General features: G+C 37.9%; 2 protein-coding genes across 2 annotated transcripts; both read left to right on the forward strand.

The window, feature by feature from the left end:
• The first annotated feature begins 5869 nt into the window (after positions 1-5869).
• LOC120433104 lies at positions 5870-11797 on the forward strand. Its single transcript, XM_039598679.1, has 8 exons — positions 5870-5956; positions 6123-6476; positions 6641-6925; positions 7034-7108; positions 7236-7310; positions 7930-8022; positions 8099-8127; positions 11329-11797. The coding sequence occupies exons 1-8, from the start codon at positions 5896-5898 to the stop codon at positions 11350-11352; spliced, it is 996 nt and encodes a 331-aa protein (XP_039454613.1). The 5' UTR covers positions 5870-5895; the 3' UTR covers positions 11353-11797.
• Positions 11798-13392: 1595 nt separating this feature from the next.
• Positions 13393-18024, forward strand: LOC120433108. The gene is made up of 9 exons (XM_039598685.1): positions 13393-13447; positions 13605-13889; positions 13998-14072; positions 14157-14231; positions 14748-14834; positions 14909-14937; positions 15089-15145; positions 16247-16306; positions 16764-18024. The coding sequence occupies exons 2-9, from the start codon at positions 13628-13630 to the stop codon at positions 16884-16886; spliced, it is 768 nt and encodes a 255-aa protein (XP_039454619.1). The 5' UTR covers positions 13393-13447; positions 13605-13627; the 3' UTR covers positions 16887-18024.
• Positions 18025-19498: the final 1474 nt, after the last annotated feature.

Genomic DNA, 19498 nt, shown 5'->3' on the forward strand with positions numbered 1-19498 from the left:
AACAGACATGGACTACTGGTGCCCCACACAACAACTCAATGTCCACTATGTGAAGGAGCCAAACACATGCCTGCTCCTCTCGTTAAGGGAGATAAACTGCTGGCATATTGGTTTTACATCTATACTGTCCAGTCTCTCCTGGTGGACATACAGCAGCATTGTTTAATCTCATTGGAGTCCCTGTTGACCTTAGCCATGTTTTTAGTCTTCTGGGAGCACTGAAGCTTCTTTCAGCCTCAGTACATGAGTTTTATCCTCAGATTAAAATTATTACTATGTGCTTGATGTGCCTCACCTTTGGCCCTGGCTCTTCCCCTCTGACTGCACTAGGACATATTGCCACCTGATAAAATAACACATTGATTCGTGCCATATAAAAAGTGAGACATGTCAATTCAAATTCTTTGTCAAATATACACTAATGAATCAATTTACATCAGCAGCCTAACAACTGTCATGATAATAAATACTAGTTAATCTGTAGCACCAAATCATCAGTCAGTCACCTCTGACCTCGCCTCTTCACCTCTGTCCGAGCTACAACATGGCAGAGCTGCCTCTGTCACCTGATAAATAACAGTGAGACATTCCAAATACATGCAGTCACACATGTGCTTCAAATACAGTCATGAACCAACAAGTCATCATCCATTGGTTCTTCTGTCACCTGACAAATAGGACATACATGACAATAAGAATAAAATGTGTAGCTGCTTCAGTGCTTCTGTCAATTTGTGCAGATCTTGACTCACCAGTAATGTTTGTAGGGTGAGTGCATTTTTAAAACAATTTGTGCAAACTGCACTACAAGGTGGAACATTTGCAAAATCATGACTACCTCATGATATATTGTCTCAAAAATTAACCCTATGTGTCACCAACATTTTAACGTTAGACATATAATTTTAACTTCCTCTGTAAACTAATATCCTGGCTTGCTCGAGGCTGCTGTTTTCTCTGACAGTTTCAATCAAAATTAGAAATGCTACTCTGGGAGACTGAGAGAACTAATAGTGCTGCCTGTTGTGCAGTTAGTTTCCAAAACACGTTATTCATGGTTACATACAGTTTTAGACTGTTCTGGGCCAAAGCCTAGCATAGCCTGTAATGTTATTATGACGGACACATTTTATGAGTTAACTTTGCTTTAAGTGACTTACAGGTTTCTTTGAAAAATACTTTCTTATATCCAGGTTCTTCCTTTTTGCTGCCATCCTCCTCTCCTCCTTGCAGGTCCTCGCAGCGCAGGCTTGCTGCTGCTAAAACTAAACACAGCTCCCTGAAAGGCACAGCCAATCACATTGGCCATATTTGTCACATGAGGTAGGACTCCAGTAGAGAACGTAATTCAACTCTTTCTGCACCGCTGAATGAGACGTCGACAGATCGTTTTTTTTCTTTCTATTGGGTTTGTTTTTCTTTACTCGAAGAGATCAAATTATTGGTGGGGACAATTCAATAATCGCTGGATATTGGTGGGGACATGTCCCATCCGTCCATGCCAAATCTACGCCCTTGCACCTGTGCTCTGGTTCTACTACTTGCCAGGTTGTTTACTCTAGTCTCACAGCAATCCATATTTTAATGTATAACTCACAGCTTATTTACAATATTTCTGTTTTTACATTTATCTATAAAGTACCTACATATATTTTGAGGATTTCTGGACCCTTTATGCTGCTTTGCTCACATGACTGTAAAAGGCAAAACACTACAGCTTTACAGTATTCATTTTCACAAGGGGCCACATGATAAACTATTTTGGAGGGTAGCACCAATTGGCTTATAAAAAGATTGAATACATTTTGAGTAAAGCTGAGTTCAGTTTACTGATGAAGCCCACAGAGCCGAGATTGAGATTGAGCGAGAGCAGGCTCCTCACTTAATTTCCTTTTACTGCTCAGCTCTCACACAGTGGCTCAGCTATGCTCCAATCCCTCCATATTGCGGCCAATCACATGCGAAGATATAGGATAATATCATTATGTGAAAAACAGAGAGGGTGAGACGGTCAAGTAGAGCGTGCGTCTGTCCTCTCTACTGTGAGTGAGACAGTAGACAGCGGTGAGGAGGGCTGTGCGAGTGCATCGCAAAAACACATAAATATGCCTGACAGCCGTAAACGAAGAAGCATCTGGCTGCAGTTTAAAGACTTTTTTGTCTCGGTCTCAGTCTTGGTCTCACCTCAACTTTGTCTTGGTCTTGACTCGGTCTGTCTTGGTCTTGGTCTTGGTTTAGGCGGTCTCGACTACAAGTCTAGTGGTGAGACGTGGCAGTCTCGACCAGCCTCTCTAACACGCACATCTACTGCTCGGCTTGGTCCTGCAGTCTGTCCAGCTGCTCATGATGAACCGCCGCCTGCTCCTGGTGAATGGCTGCCATCTCTGCCAGCAGCTGGAGCGGCTGTGCTGGTGGTGCAGGCTGGGGGTCAGACGTGGTGGCTGGGTTTCGGAACCACTCTGAACACCGCGTTCAATTCCAGTTCAACTGTTTATTTTACAGCTTGTTACCAAACTCAGTGCTTTCTTTGCAGCAGCTCAGCCCCAGAGCTTCCTTATCGGCATCTTAACTGCTCTGTCTCTGCATGCACACACACCTCCTCGCTGGTCCTCAGCGTCACTGTAAAAACAGGAGCATTCATTAGTGGAATCAACTCCACCTGGCCCTCTGTCTCCCTGGCACCACCCCTCCACTGCAGCGGAGCCAGAGACCACACCCCTGCACACTCTCTATCAATGACCTCTGTCTGTCCCACTACTCTGTGTTTTTCTGAGGAATTTCCCGCCTCCTGAGTTCATTTCTTTTGCTGGTCATTCTCGGGGAACAAACGTCTCTTTTCATGTTCCTTCCTGCATGCGTCACTGTTTGCAGTGTTTTCATTTACAACAGTAAAATACCTTCACATGACACTCACTTTAATTCAGTCGTCTCAGAGTGCTGACCATTTGTGTTTCTGATTTTATCTGGTTGTGGTTATTAGACTAACACCTCCAGAGCTCTGCTGCTGTGGCCACATTCTTACTAAAAATAAAACCCTCCTAAAATGCCATTATTAGATGAACAGTGATGACCATGTGGTTTCAGACTTGTATGCTGTATTTTCCTATAGCTGCAACTCTATAATTAGGCAATCTCTCAGACATAAAGAGGACATGTTGTGGTGGTTGAGGAGTTTGACCTTGCAAGTACATGTTGTTATTTGCTGTCTGTTTTGTGATATGTAAAGAAAAGTGTGCTGCATTTTTGCTGAATATCAAAAATGTGAAAAATGATGTACATGAGCAAAAGAGACAACTTACTAAAGTTTGCTGAAGTTGTAATTAGGAAGTGACATTTCACTAATCACAGGAAGTACAAATAGTCTTAAATAGTCATTATTTCAGAGACTGACAGTCAAGAAGAAGGAAGACGTGAGACAGAGAAGCACAATGGATGAATTCAGATGGATTCAAATGTTTTTATGTCTGATTTATGTAGCATCTTTATAGATGTCTTTATTATTTAGTGTGGTGAAGAGAGGATAGGAAAGCAGGGAGAGAGAGAAAAAGTGGGGGAGGACACGCAGCTAACTGTCAGGCTGCTGCATTTGACTTTGTGGCATAATGTCACCTGCTTAGCTTGTGAGCTAAACTAGTGCTCAGGCTACAGGAAACATTTTAATGACAGGAAAACTAAATGTTATCAATATTACAATCACTTAACTGCAAATTAATGAAAAAGCTGATCATGCATGTTTTAGAGGAGCATTGGACATGTTTATAAGGTTGTTTCGAAAAGTTTCTTCAATCTTCTCAACAATATCTGAAAATGAAAAATCAATTTTTATGAAAGTTGGAGATGACATCACTCTGCCTTATGTAAATGTGACAGATGAGCAGAATTACTGTGATGGTACTTAGTGGACCTTTACTTCAACAGAGAAACAGTAGAGCTGATCACACTTGGACAGATTGGTGAAGAAGCCAAAATTAAATCAGACAGACTGAGTGTTACAGCGAACTGTTCTCTGGTTATAAAGAAGCTCACGGTTGAGGATGTTGGTCTTTATTACTGTCAACAATGCAAAGTCAAAGAGAAACCTGAACCCACACTCTGGTTTAACTCTGTTATTACCTGTGAGCATTTAAAACAGGATTTTTTTTTAGCTCAAACTCTTCTTGGAACAAAAACAGGAATCACAATGAAACTGATTAAGATAACATGACTAATTTGTCTGTGGTTATCTCACAATATATCATTATGTTCACCAGTGACTGACCATACAAGCTGACTGTAAACTGCTCCGTGTTGACATGTGAAGAGTGTGATCACACAGTGAAGTGTCTGATAAAGGGTGATGATGTGATTAAAAATAACAATCAAATTGTGACTTCACAGATTAGCTTCCACCACTGTGTCTTTTCCAAAATGTCACCATAGTGACTGAAACTGACACATTCAGCCCTCAGGTATGGAAACAGGTGAGATCATGTTTAATGTCTTATTGTATTTAATTCATCTGACTAAAAAACATTTTTTTTATTCATTTTTATTCTTTGTTGCAGGTGAAATTGTACTGCAGAACAAATTAATAACTGTCACAGTTCAGTTCTGTTAATCACACCTACATCAGCTTCTTCCAAGACTTTTCTCATTTCCATAATTTGTTCCTTCTCCTTTTGTTCCTCCTGTGACTCAGTTTTTACTTTCAGGGTAAAAATTCATTTCAGTCAAACTTCATATTTAATTGACATCACTTCAAACTGAGGCTCCAAAGCAAAGGATGTTTGATTTCATTAAACACTTGTTGCCTCAACTTCTCTCTACTCGTGTCCCCCCAACTTACATTTCCATCCTTAGTTGGAGGAATTTAGATGGAAGGAGACGAGTCAAAGATATAGAAAGTAAAAATTGGGCAGTTTTTCAGTCAGCTCTCCTCAATCTCTCTGATCTCTCTTTTCTCTGAACTTTTCAAGCTGTTTTTTTGTTTCACATTTCTTCACAACGTGTTTGAGCTTTTTCTTCCTGCTTGAACAGTTTCTCCACCAAGAAACCACATACAGACTGTTTCTGTTCATTCAGGCCATCTATTCTGATCTCTAACATACATGTAAAAATAAGTGATTTTTAAACATTAAACTTAAGAAATAAAATAAATAAATGCTCGAGGTGAGAGACGAGGTAGTTGGGTGGAGAGAGAGGCTCAGAGGCTTCATCAGTGTTTTAACCATTTGTGTTTCTGATGTTTATCTGGTCATTATTACAGAGTCAAACGTCCGGAGCTCTGCTGCTGCTGCAGCTCCCACATTCTCACCAAAACACTTCCTCTTCAGCTCTCAGAAAGAAATGACTTCATGTTAACAATGAGGAAGAGGAGGGTCTCAGTCAACTAAAATATCTTATCCGCTGTATTTTCTATAGCTGCAGTTGGATATCTTCATCTCTTAGACATCAGCCTGCATGTAGGAGTTTGACGCTTCGACTGTTTGTTCTTATGTGCTGTCTGTTTTCTAACATGCTCTGTTAAAAGAAAGAGGATGGAAACATTTATCTTTACTAACAATCTTCACACATTCATCGTCCTCAGTCATCTTTTTATTTTCATGGTGTCAAACACGTCATTGTCACAAATGGACACAATGTGCACCTGCTGAGTCTTCTTATCATTTCTCTTTACAATAGTTTTTCTTTATAAAAAATGCATTCATGAATTTCAGAGATTTAAATAGCTGATGAACCCCTCTATGAAACATAAACATCAACAAAACAGGGAAAGAACAGATAATTACTAAAGTTGTGGTGAGAATGTGACGACTGACAAATAACAGGAAGTACAAACAGTCTTAAAGAGTCATCAGCTCAGAGACTGTGACAGTCGAGATCGAGAACAAGAAAGAAGTGAGACAGAGAAGCACGATGGATGAATTCAGATGGATTCAAATGTTTTTATGTCTGATGCTGATGATTCAGATTGCAGGTAAGAATACAGGAAACATTTTAAAACCAACAAAACTAAATACAGTCAATAACCTTTACAGTAAATAAGACAGCTGAGCATGCTCTGTTTATGAACTTGTGTCTAAAATGATCTTCACTTTGTAAAAACTGCTGTATTCTAATTTATTTTTCATATTTCTCTTCAGTCTTCTCAACAGTATCTGTAAATGAAACATCCATGTTTATGAAAGTTGGAGATGACGTCACTCTGCTTTGTCTAAATGTGATAGATGAGCAGAATAACTGTGACGGTACTACGTGGACGTTTGCTTCAAGAAACAAACCAGCAACAGTAGAGCTGATCACACTTGGACAGATTGGTAAAGAAGCCAAAACTAAATCAGACAGACTGAGTGTTACAGCGAACTGTTCTCTGCTTATAAAGAAGCTCACAGTTGAGGATGTTGGTCTTTATTTCTGTCAACAATACAAAGTCGAGGAAACACCATCTAAATACACTCTGGTTCATCAGTCTTTGGTTGATCTCTCTGTTATTACCTGTGAGTATTTACATCAAAATAGTTTTAACTCAAACTCTTCTTGGAACAAAAACACAAAAACAATAATTATATTTATAATAATTAAATAATAATAACTTAAAGTGATTAGTATATCTGTCCTAATGCACTTTTTGTGCTTCACATTATTACATTATGTTCACCAGTGACTGAACATAAGGACACTGATAAGGTGAAGTTAAGCTGCTCTGTGGTGACACATGCAGAGTGTCATCACACAGTGAAGTGGCTGCTTAAAGGTCAAGCTGAGGACAAAGAGAACAAAGAAACCGTGACCTCACAGACTGACTGCTCCACCACTCTGCCTGTTCTGAAGTATGAGTATTTATACTCATCACGTCATAAAATACTGAAGTGTGAAGTGACTGATACTAAAACAGGAAAAGTGCAGCTGTTTACCTTCAGCCATCAGACCTCAGGTGAGGAAACAGGTGAGATCATGATCAACTATTTAATACGACTAAAATCAGCTAAAGCTTGAATTTACAACAGATGAAAAACATGGAAAAGTTTTATGTTGTTTTATTTCATTTATTCAGGTGACACAAAAACAACAAAGAAACCAGACAGAAAAACTGAAACAACCACAACAATTAAGACGCTTCTAAAATCAGGTGATGTTACTAAAACTAAGTTGACCAAAAATATTTATTTATTTTTCAGTTCAAAGTGGCCTTTAATATGATTTACAGCACATGAAAAATACATTCTCTCTCTCTCTTTTTTAACTTCTAATTTCAGATGATACAACAGCAAAAACTGTGGAAAGTGAAAGCACGACAGCAAACAACAAACCATCAGGAGATTCACAACATGGTAACTCAACCATGTGTCTGCAAATGAAAAGTTAAAAATATACTTTAATGTATATTTGACTTATTATGTTTCTATTTTGGTTTTTATATTTTTATTCCAGTCGTTTCATTACATTTATGTACATTTAGCTGAGTGACAGTCAGACATGTATCCTACAGGAAACATAAGATGGAAACTTTTGGTCTGAAGATGTTTTCATTTTTGTATTAAACATAATAATCTGTCTCTGAATATCATGGCTGTGGGTGGAGATATATTTATTCATTTAATCGTGTTCTGTCAGTAAAATCACGCGTCTGAACTCAAACTTTTCTGTTCCTGGGATTTTCTTTTCTTTGTGAATAGAAATAAACTGATTTTGGTTCACATAATGTGAATGAAAGTGAATGTCTCTGACATTATACCAGCTGACTTTTTAAACATGGCAGCCATCTTTAGTCATTTTCCATATTTTAAACTAGAAAATGCTTTTGAATTTGAGTGCATCAAATTTCAGGTGTTTAACTTTATTGTGTACTTTACATTTAAACTATTACATAATAAATAAGTAAAATAATTTAAACAGAAAACTGCAAAGAAGTCATGTGAATAATTAGAAGTTTTGATTCACTTTTTTCAGATTTTGTATCTTTGAGGTTCATAATTGTCTCTGTGGGATTGGCAGCACTTTCAATAACAGCTGTGACAGTCAACATGTGGACAAAAACTAAAGGTAAATTTAATCATGAGAAGTTTGAACGATTTTGAATTTTCACTTTAATATTAAATTGACTTTTTTCTCATTTTAGGGAAGAAAACACAGATGGATAAAAACACAGTAAGTACAAAACTCAGTAATCCAACGTAACAAAAACTTCTAAATGTTGTATTTCTGATACTGTAAACAACATTTCAGAGATTAGTTTGAATTTGTTGAGCTAAATGTGGTTCAGCAGAGGACTGAGAGTCAGAAGTTTATAGGTGAAAGGTTGTTGGTTTGAACCCCACATGTGAGAGTTTGCTTTGGGAAAGTGGATCATTGATGCTGTCATCTGCCTTAAAATTATCACTGAAATTATTATTAAATATTTGTGATAAAGTTGTTAAGCTTGTCCCAACAGCTGACACACTGAAAGAAAACCAGCAGGATGCAAAGCAAAAGAATTTGAACAACAAATCACGAATTAACAAAACACGACGCACCCCACTGCGCAAGGTGACGTCAGAGTGACGTTTTTATACGTCAGTCCACTGAAGGGATTGTTTTGGAACGCCATCTTTTTTCAGATGTCTACTAAACATCAAGTGTTGACATCTGTAGGGTCTCCGTGTACGGGCTATTTATAGTCCAGATTTGGTTGTGGACGACTTTAGACTCACTTTAGACGCCATTTTTATGCTGCTTCTATGAGCTCTGTGGTCCCATGTTTCCAGAGGGTGGAGGACATGGTTTCTATAGGCCACCAGCTGATTTTTCTGTAGCTTTATTTATAGCTTTGTATGTCTCCAGTTATCATCTGTGGCTGAGACAATGAAATGAAGTCATTAGAAAATGATATGGAACAGTATGCCATCTGAAATTGGACCAGTTCATACCAGTTATGTATGAAGGAATGCAGAGAGGTCAGCGAGCATCTCCAGGATGGCGAGGGATCTTGAACTAAAACTAAAGTGAGCAGCTGCTCGGTGGATTTCAAGCAGATACTCCAGTTCATTCATACACACTTCTACAAACTTCTCATACTTTCCATCGCAAATTCTCACAGTCCAGCTACCGATCACAACCACATTCAGTGCCTTTTACAATCATGAGCTCTTCATAATAAACAGGATACCTGTAAGAATAAACCACATATAATGGAAATGCTCTTTTAAACTTATTAAACACATTGTACTCATTTTAAAAGTAATTCCAATTTTTTTCTAAACACTTAAACCTTCATTTTTTTATATTTTTAGAAGGAATTCAAAAAAGTTTAATATTTTAACACATTTCAATAAATGACCGTTTTAACATGGTTACAAATAAGCTGATTAATTGAAATAAATGAACTAGTTAAAAAAAACAGGAAAATGTCAACAAAAAATAACCCACATGCACTGAATAAATAAATACGCTAACACATAATAAATCATGTTTGTTTATAAATAATCTGTATTCATATGTGTCATGTTGATAACAACAATGTTGATATTTCTAAATAAAAAAAATGAAATCTATTAATCATGTAAATTTCCTGCACCGTCCTCAGGTGGTGGTGAAGGGCTGGGGTGGGGACTCCCTTGCAGTCTTGGGATGTGCTGCATTTTGTGCTCATGGCTGCAGGTGCTCCTGGTTGGTTGCTGGGCTCTTCTTCCACTTGCAGGGCCTGGAGCCCTGGTTCCCTGGGTTGCCCAGTTTTTGGCTGGGTCTCCTCCTGTCTGGGAGTGGTTTAGCCCCCCTTGGCTGCTTCACTCTATGGGGTGGGTTGGCCTGCATCAGTATGTCCCGTCTGTGTCTCAGGGGCTCTTCAATGCCTGCAGGCCCTTTTTTGGAGATGGGGGGAGGGGGGCATCAATTGCTGGCTGAAGCTTGTCTCAGACTCAGACTAGTTTGTTAGTTTGTCCTTTTTGTGTGTGTCTACTGTCAGGTGTGAAAATAACTGTGGTTGGGATGCAGTCCCATGACTTGGGACTCATCTATATGCTCTCAACTGGTATTTGCAGTGGGAGCAACAGGTGGGGGGCCACAGGTGCTGCCTCAGGCACTGTGGTGCTCTGAGGCGTTGTCACTGCAAACTCAGGTTAGCAGTTGGTTGCCTTCTGTGGCGGGGTGTGGGGAATGGGGGCGCTTACTCAGCCAATTGTTAGCTGTCTCTCTCATTCTTGGGGCAGTCTTCCAGCTCCCAGTCTTATATTTCCATTAAGTTGTGCATGTGCGTGTAGGAGATTGTGCAGATAAGTGCTTGAGGTAGTGACGTGTGTGTGTGTGTGTGTGTGTGTCAGTCCAGTCACCGAGTGTTCAGGAGTCTGACGGCTTGAGGGAAGAAACTGTTTTGCAGTCTGGCAGTGAGGACCTGAATGCTCTGGAACTTCTTGCCAGAAGGCAGCAAAGTGAAGTGTGTGTGTGTTAGGAGGGGGCGTGGGCTTCACAGACCGCAGTGGGTTGGGCCATTCATGTGTCTTTGCTGGCTGTACTGGGCAATGACCCACCCCTCCTTTTTAAATACAACGTAACAGAAATAAAAAAGTAAACAGGTCAAGGAAACAGAAACAAGAGGAGCTTGTAAAGAATTTGTAGAGCTCATGTTGGAGAAGCAAATGTGTTTGGCACAACATCACATTCAGATCATGATTCTGAATGCAAACACTCTCAGACAAGACAGGATTTAAAAAAAAGAAAATGCATGTTTCTTAATCTAATCTGATATACTTTATCTTGTTTCTACTTATTTGACAGGAACATTATGATAGCAGCCACTATCATTCCCACGATATCATACAATCTATTGCCCCGAAAATCAGAACAGAATTAGGAAAAAAGCACTTTAAATTTGCTGCCCCTGTTTCCTGGAATAATCTGCAGAAGCGACTGAAAATGTTAGAAATGGTTATGTTGTAAGTCCATCTTAAAGAAAGGAGAGAATAACTCTTTTAGTCACTGTGATTGTTTTTAATGTCGCTCTTAATGATCTGTTGTTGTTGTTTGTAGGAATATTGTATTTTTTTTAATTGTTTTGTAGTTATGTGATGCATTTGCTTTTGACTTTTGCAGCCATGATGCCTGGTCTATCCTGGAAATGAGATTTTTACCTGGATAAATAAAGGACTAATAATAATTTATTTGGCAGGTACATTATGATAGAGGTGAAGATGTTCCAGTCAACTATGAAAATGTGGGAAACTCTGCTGTTTCAATCAGACTGCACTGATCAACAAAATCACTGCTGTTATATTATCAGTATCATCTCATCTGGTTTAAACATTAAATATCTTAGATATGATGAGTCCATTTTGACTTCTATGTTAATCTATGTTATGTCTATGTTAATGTATTCAGAGCTGTCAGCCCTTCTGTGACTGAATGATGAGTGTTGGATACTCTGGCTGCTGCTCGCCTCCGGCTGGACACTGCAGCATGACAAATTCATGACCAGGTTCATCCTGGGATTTAACATAATGAAGAGCAGCCGAAGCCAGTTACGCTGCACTAATGCTGGGGTTATTATTTGTTAAAACCATATCTGGATGAATGCAGTCATGTCATTTTAACCGTGTGTGTGTGTGTGTGTGTGTGTGTGTGTGTGTGTTTCATGGTATTTTTGTTTTAGTCTGATTGAAGATGTTTTTATGTCCTAACTATCTTGTATTTTTTCCAGTGTGCGTTTTATAACATGTGTTTAATGATCTTTAGAATCTGTATAAATATTCTGTTTTGTTTATGATAATTTGATCTCAATATTAAGACAGATTTCTATCCAGTTTCAGTGTTTGTTGCAGGTGAAACTGTATTTATGCAAAATAAATTATTAATTGTCACAGTTTAGGGCTGAACTTTTTTTTAATGTAGTACCCTTTTCTGTCCACCAGAGGTCCTCAGTCTGTCAGTTTGTGTACAGTCACCTGTTAATCACACCTGCATCTCCCAAGGAATTTCTCATTCCTCTCATTTGTGCCTCCTCATTTTCTGTCCTGCATCCTCCTGACTGTGACTCATAAAATATAAATATCCTTAGTACACCATGATGAGAGGATATTGTAATTCCCCAAACTCATTTTTAGAACAGAGGAGAGAAGAGAGAGATCCATTTAGTGGTTGGTGAAACAAGACAAGTCAAAGATGGACAAACTGAAAAATGAGAAAATGGGTCCAAAACAGAGGCTTCATCAGTGTTTTAATCATTTGTGTTTCTGATGTTTATCTATTAATACAGTCAAAAGTCCAGAGCTCTGCTGCTGCTGCGGTTCTCACATTCTCACAGAAACACTCCCTCTTCAGCTCTCAGAAAGAAATAACTTCATGTTAACAATGAGGAAGAGGAGGGTCTCAGTCCACTAACATATCTTATCTGCTGTATTTTCTATAGCTGCAGTTGGATATCTTCATGTCTTAGACATCAGCCTGCATGTAGGAGTTTGACGCTTCGACTGTTTGTTCTTATGTGCTGTCTGTTTTCTAACAGCTCTGTTAAAACAAAGAGGATGGAAACATTTATCTTTACTAACAATCTTCACACATTCATCATCCTCAGTCATCTTTTTGTTTTCATGGTGTCAAACACGTCATTGACACAAATGGACACAATGTGCACCTGCTGAGTCTTCTTATCATTTCTCTTTACAATAGTTTTTCTTTATAAAAATGCATTCATGAATTTCAGAGATGTAAATAGCTGATGAACCCCTCTATGAAACATGAACATCAACAAAACAGGGAAAGAACAGATAATTACTAAAGTTGTGGTGAGGATGTGACGACTGACAAATAACAGGAAGTACAAACAGTCTTAAAGAGTCAACAGTTCAGAGACTGTGACAGTCGAGATCGAGAACAAGAAAGAAGTGAGACAGAGAAGCACGATGGATGAATTCAGATGGATTCAAATGTTTTTATGTCTGATGCTGATGATTCAGATTGCAGGTAAGAATACAGGAAACATTTTAATAGCAGTCAAACTAAATATTGTTCATATTAATACAGTCAATAACCTTTACAGTAAATAAGACAGCTGAGCATGCTCTGTTTATAAACTTGTGTCTAAAATGATCTTCACTCTGATTGTAAAAACTGCTGTATTCTAATTTATTTTCATATTTCTCTTCAATCTTCTCAACAGTATCTGTAAATGAAACATCCATGTTTATGAAAGTTGGAGGTGACGTCACTCTGCTTTGTCTAAATGTGATAGATGAGCAGAATAACTGTAATGGTACTACGTGGACCTTTACTCCAAGAAACAAACCAACAGCAGTAGAGCTGATCACACTTGGACAGATTGGTGAAAAAGCCAAAACTAAATCAGACAGACTGAGTGTTACAGCGAACTGTTCTCTGCTTATAAAGAAGCTCAAAGTTAAGGATGTTGGTTTTTATTCCTGTCAACAATACAAAGTCGAGGAAACACCATCTAAACACACTCTGGTTCATCAGTCTTTGGTTCATCTCTCTGTTATTACCTGTGAGTATTTACATCAAAATAGTTTTAGCTCAAACTCTTGTTGAAATAAAAACATTAATCATATTTATAATAATTAAACAATAATCAGTTAAAGTGATTAGTATATCTGTCCTAATACACGATTTTGTCTTTCACATTATTACATTATGTTCACCAGTGACTGAACATAAGGACACTGATATGGTGAAGTTAAGCTGCTCTGTGGTGACACATGCAGAGTGTCATCACACAGTGAAGTGGCTGCTTAGAGGTCAAGCTGTGGACAAAGAGAACAAACAAATAGTGACTTCACAGACTGACTGCTCCACCACTCTGTCTATTCTGAAGTATAATTATTTATACTCATCAAGTCATAAAATACTGAAGTGTGAAGTGACTGATACTAAAACAGGAAAAGTGCAGCTGTTTACCTTCAGCCATCAGACCTCAGGTGAGGAAACAGGTGAGATCATGATCAACTATTTAATACGACTAAAATCAGCTAAAGTTTGAATTTACAACAGATGAAAAACATGGAAAAGTTTTATGTTGTGTTATTTCATTTATTCAGGTGACACAAAAACAACAAAGAAACCAGCCAGAAAAACTGAAACAACAACAACAATTAAGACGCTTCTAAAATCAGGTGATGTTACTAAAATTAAGTTGACCAAACAAAAGAAAAATACATTCTCTCTCTCTCTCTCTTTTTTTCAACTTCTAATTTCAGATGATACAACAGCAAAAACTGTGGAAAGTGAAAGCACGACAGCAAACAACAAACCGTCAGGAGATTCACAACATGGTAACTCAACCATGTGACTGCAAATGAAAAGTTAAAAATATACTGTAACATATATTTGACTTATTATGTTTCTATTTTGGTTTTTATATTTTTATTCCAGTCGTTTCATTACATTTATTTACATTTAGCTGAGTGACAGTCAGACATGTATCCTACAGGAAACATAAGATGGAAACTTTTGGTCTGAAAATGTTTTCATTTTTGTATTAAACATAAATATTAAACATAAATATCTGTCTCTGAATATCATGGCTGTGGGTGGAGATATATTTATTCATTTAATCGTTGTCTGTCAGTAAAATCACGCGTCTGAACTCAAACTTTTCTGTTCCTGGGATTTTCTTTTCTTTGTGAATAGAAATAAACTGATTTTTGTTCACATAATGTGAATGAAAGTGAATGTCTCTGACATTATACCAGCTGACTTTGTAAACACAGCAGCCCACTTTAGTCATATTTTCCATGTTTTAAACTAGAAAATGCTTTAGAGGCTTTTTGTTTTTCTCCTTTTGCCAGGTGTCCTGTGGTTCATCATTCCAGCTGTGGGTTTGGTCTCACTCTTGATAGTTGTTGTGTTTTTCATCAGATGGAAGAGAACTAGAGGTGAGAAGATTTACAAATAAAACTTCTATAAGTTTTGAAGTGAATGTTAAAGTTGACTTTTTGTGTCTTTACAGGAAACAAAACACAGATGGATGAAGATGCTGTGAGTTTTACTATAAATAATTAAATGTTTCTTCAACTGACATTAAATAAACAACAAATCCGATCATCTCTGAGCGGTGTTAACAAGAACTAAGCTGCCTTCACAGACACAGTTTACCACCTGATGTAACCAGATTATGTCTGTTTTTCAGGGACTGAGTTTAAACCCTGCAGAGACTCGGTCTGCTCCTCAAACCAGTCAGGACTCGGTGAGATCACACACTACACCCAGAGCAGAGTTACACCCACCTATTCTTTAATGTGTTCTCTAAATGTAAATGCATGACACACTGAGACTCTGATGCTAGTATTACTATATTATACATCAGTGTGACCTGAAAAAACTGCTTAATACAAAGACGTAAGCCTTCAGATTTGCAGAAATGGACTGAGGACCTACGGATGTAGTTGAGAAACACCCACTGCTTGGCTGTGACTTCTGAACAGATTAGAAAACTTCTGAAGAAACTACATAAAAACAATTCCGCTGAGGACTTGTGCTATCCAGCTGTCTGTGATCCTGAGTCACATTTACAACATGAATCTGAAGCAGGACAAGATTCCAATGTTATGGAAATCATCCTGTCCAGTTCCTATTTAACACCATCAGAGCTAAACAACTATCGAGTTTCCTCGCTCACTTTGTACACCTCAGGATCTGGATTATATGCCACCCAACTCACCTACAGCTATACTCTGACAATTCTACAGTGGTTTGAAGTATTTGAAGTATTATTAATTGTAACAGCACAGAGCACTAGTGAATGATTTTGAGGAGTGGTCTGGGAGGAATGATCTGCTTCTGGATGTGAACAAGACCAGACAGATGGTGAAAACTTCAGAAGGAAGATGATGGCTACATAACCAGTGTTTATCCTGGGAGGGTATTATTGTCTGTCTGTCTCTGTTTCCACTGCGAAAGACTGGCGACCTCTCCGGGTTGTACCCCGCCTCTCGCCCTATGATAGCTGGGATAGGCTCCAGCCCCTCTGTGACCCTGATAAAGATAAGCGGAAGAGAATAGATATATGGAGTATGTTGATGTGCTGGAGGAGGTACAAGCATCTGGGCATCCACATCTGGCCATCTTCTCTAACAGACTGATTCAGCTCCACTGCACAAAGACTGAAACAAAAAACATTTCATAGCGCATGTGATCACCTTCTATTATAAGCAACAACAACAACAACAACAACAACAATAATAATAACAGATAACAGATGACAGATAGATTAATGTTAGATAGCATAATAATCATCATCTCATCATCATTGGTCATGTGTCTGTATCTTCTTGTCTTCACTGTGTAGGCGGATCCTGAAGTTTCCTACGCTACAATCAGCTACAACAAGACCACGAATAAAGTTCAGGTAAGATTTTGTCTTTATGTATTATTTATTTATTTACTACATTTATATACAGTATATATTTTTTTATTTATTTGGTAACATCAGTAACAAGAGCTCACAGAGAGCACAACCCCCCCTGAAGGGCAAGGGCTATACATCAGCTATTACAGCATGCAGACCTTTTATGGATTGTTTATGCTGATGTGAGCATAGTTAACTGAGTCCTCCTGCAGCAATCATGTGAGTAAGTACAAAAAATTTGATGGGTGACTTGTTCACTGCAAAACAGAACTTCATAGAACTTGGTGGAGAGGCTGAGCATGGGCAAACAAAGAATACGTTTTTTCAACAATTTCTTTGAAACTAAAAATAATGTATTGAACACAGAAGCATGTGATCTCTAAGTGCTCTTCCAGTACTTCCATCAAACCGCTTATCCACTTCAGGGTCACAGTGTTATGTCACTCTTGTTTTCCAGGTTCGGGGTGATGATGAAGGTGATGCAGTGACCTACAGCACCGTGAAGGCTCATTACTCTTCTGCTGCAGCCACTGCTGATCCCAGCAGCCTCTACTCTACTGTCAGTTTCCCAGTCACATAGTTCAAGTTGACAAAAAGGACTCGCATTTAAGTTAAAGACTAATTTTGTGTTTGCATACAACAGATTGATAGCAACATACTAATTAACATAAACTATTAGATAGATACCATTATTATAACAAACATTTGGTTTCAAATCCAGAATCACGTCTTTATATCCTCCATTAAAACTATGTAAATAAATGTAAATAGAAACTTTCTTTTCTTTATGAAATCAGACCAGTGTGTTTCCATAATGTGATCCAAGTGTGAATATCTAAATGTATCCACATAAGCCTTGTATAGATATTAATGATATAGTTATAAATTTATATTTTACGATATTTTACAGGAAAAAACTTTTCTGCAAACATTTGTATATTATTAACATATTTGCAGCTTAACAAAAAACTAAAAGTTGTTCCTGGTTAGTTCAGCAGAAGACATGTGGAGGTTGAAATTTCATTTAAACCCTGCTTACACTTGCAGTTCAGGTTAATTAAAAGCATTAAATTTACCAAGTAATGATGGCAGCTGACCTACTGAATGATTCCCAGCATCCAGTGTCACCAAGTGTTTGTATCTGAGTTCTGGAGTAATGCTGAGCCTTATTTCATACAGATTATTTCAGTTACGGACTTTTGGTGTCTATTTTAATGACTTCACTGTTCCAGTGTTTCAGTTTTTGAAGTCTTCTTATTATGTTTTTTAATTAAGAGTTGGTGTCTATTTCTTTCTGTGTTTTAGGTCCCTTGAGGTTTCCCCTGTCTCATCTACATCCTTTAACCTCTTTGTTATCATGTTTAGTGCGAGTACTGGCTGTAGCTTTAGTTTGTTATTTCCTGTTTTACTTTGAAGTTTACTTTTCTTTCATGTATCGCATTAGTCCTACTTTTTATTTTTGTTATTTCTCACTCTGCCCTGATTGTCTTCATCTGTGTTTATCCTCAACCTCAACTAGTCCTCAATGTATATAAAGTCCTGTCCTCCCCCTTTATCTTTCCCTCATCATTTGTTGGATCTTGTGATTCGGGTTTCTTCTTTAAGTTTTGTTCAGTTCCTTCCACATTCATCCAATTTTGTTTTTGTTACATTTTAATATGAGCAATTTTTAAGTCTACTGTTTTCTATTTTATTTCTGCACATAAATAAACATTTATATCTTGTAACCCATTTTTTTGGTTATTATTATTAATACAAATTTATGCTACTAATCTCGTGTCACTATTATAACTAGCATGAAAACCACCTGACATTGTGTAAGTCTGTGTTGTCCCAATAGCTCTGATACGTATAAGGATTTTCTCAAAGGATTTCTATATAGCCTCTTGATTTTAAAGCTTGACTTGATGAGCAGTAACACTGGGATTTACCACTGTAAGGGCAAATTTCTTTATTCTATGTATTGATAACATATTATAACAATATCACTTTGTCACTTAGGATAGCTTTACATCTGTGTCTTATGTTTCCACACACACAGTGAGGTCATTGGGAGGAGGTCAGAGAGATCCAGGCGCCGTGTGTGGGGGTGTTGGACAGAGAGGTAGTGGGGGCCTGGGGTTTGTCTGTGGGAGGCAGGGAGGTGACGGCAGGGTTGTAATTCTTTGAAGGGGAAGTTTTCCACAACAAGCTGAACTGAAGGTATAGACTCACGTGATGTGTTGTGGAATGTTTTTATCTGTGTGTGTATATAAGAGATCAGGGCGGCGGCCATCGTTAGAGACCTGTTTGGCGTTTGACCGGAGCGTTTCTCTCCATATTGCAACATGTAATTAAACCCACCTCAAAAAGACACTCACCAGGTGTTTGTAGTTTATTCACAATTTCCACAACACCACACAGCCAGCCTGAATGCATTTTAGATGCATCCTGAAGCTAGATCAGTTTAGTTGCAAAACTCATTGATAAAACCAATGGTCATTTTTTTTTCAATTTCCATTACTGTAACTATAAAATACTGAAGCTGTAAACCTTTGTGGATCCTTGAGCTGTTAAATGAGCTTTGTAGTATTAAAATAATTTATATAGTGAGAAACTTGTTCTTAATTAAGTGGCCAATTTAGACATGACCTTTGCCAGTACTGAGTCAGGATGATAGAGCTAACCACCAATCAACGACAAGATTCAAACAAGCCATTAAATTACTTATGTAACTAAAAATTCTGAAATAATTTATTGTGGGTATTAAATGAAATCAACCACAAAGAAAAACATCTTTTTTTTATTATTTATTTCTCCACATGACACAGAAGTTGTTCAACACTTTACAAACATCCGTTTGGATTTTGATTTAACAAAAAAAAAAAGTTCAACACTAGCAGTGTAAGAAATTACTGACAGTTACGGAGATTACCCCAAAATCATCAAAGACTGTGCTCTGAGGATGTTTGTGCGTTTCCACTTTCAGCTAATGCAACACATTTGAAAACAAAAAAGGGGAACAGGAAACAAACATTTCATACAACAAAGGTGTCACAACTCTGAAACAGACTGAAATCATGATACAAACGTGCAGTAAGTCGTATCGTACCGTTATACCCATGTAGAGCTGGAATGATGAAAGTTTTCAGATAAACTAGAAATATATTAGAGACACAAAATTTGGCTTTTGTTCAAGAAAAACAAACCAAC

This window comes from Oreochromis aureus, linkage group 15, assembly GCF_013358895.1.
Source record: "Oreochromis aureus strain Israel breed Guangdong linkage group 15, ZZ_aureus, whole genome shotgun sequence".
NCBI classification, from domain to species: Eukaryota; Metazoa; Chordata; class Actinopteri; order Cichliformes; family Cichlidae; genus Oreochromis; species Oreochromis aureus.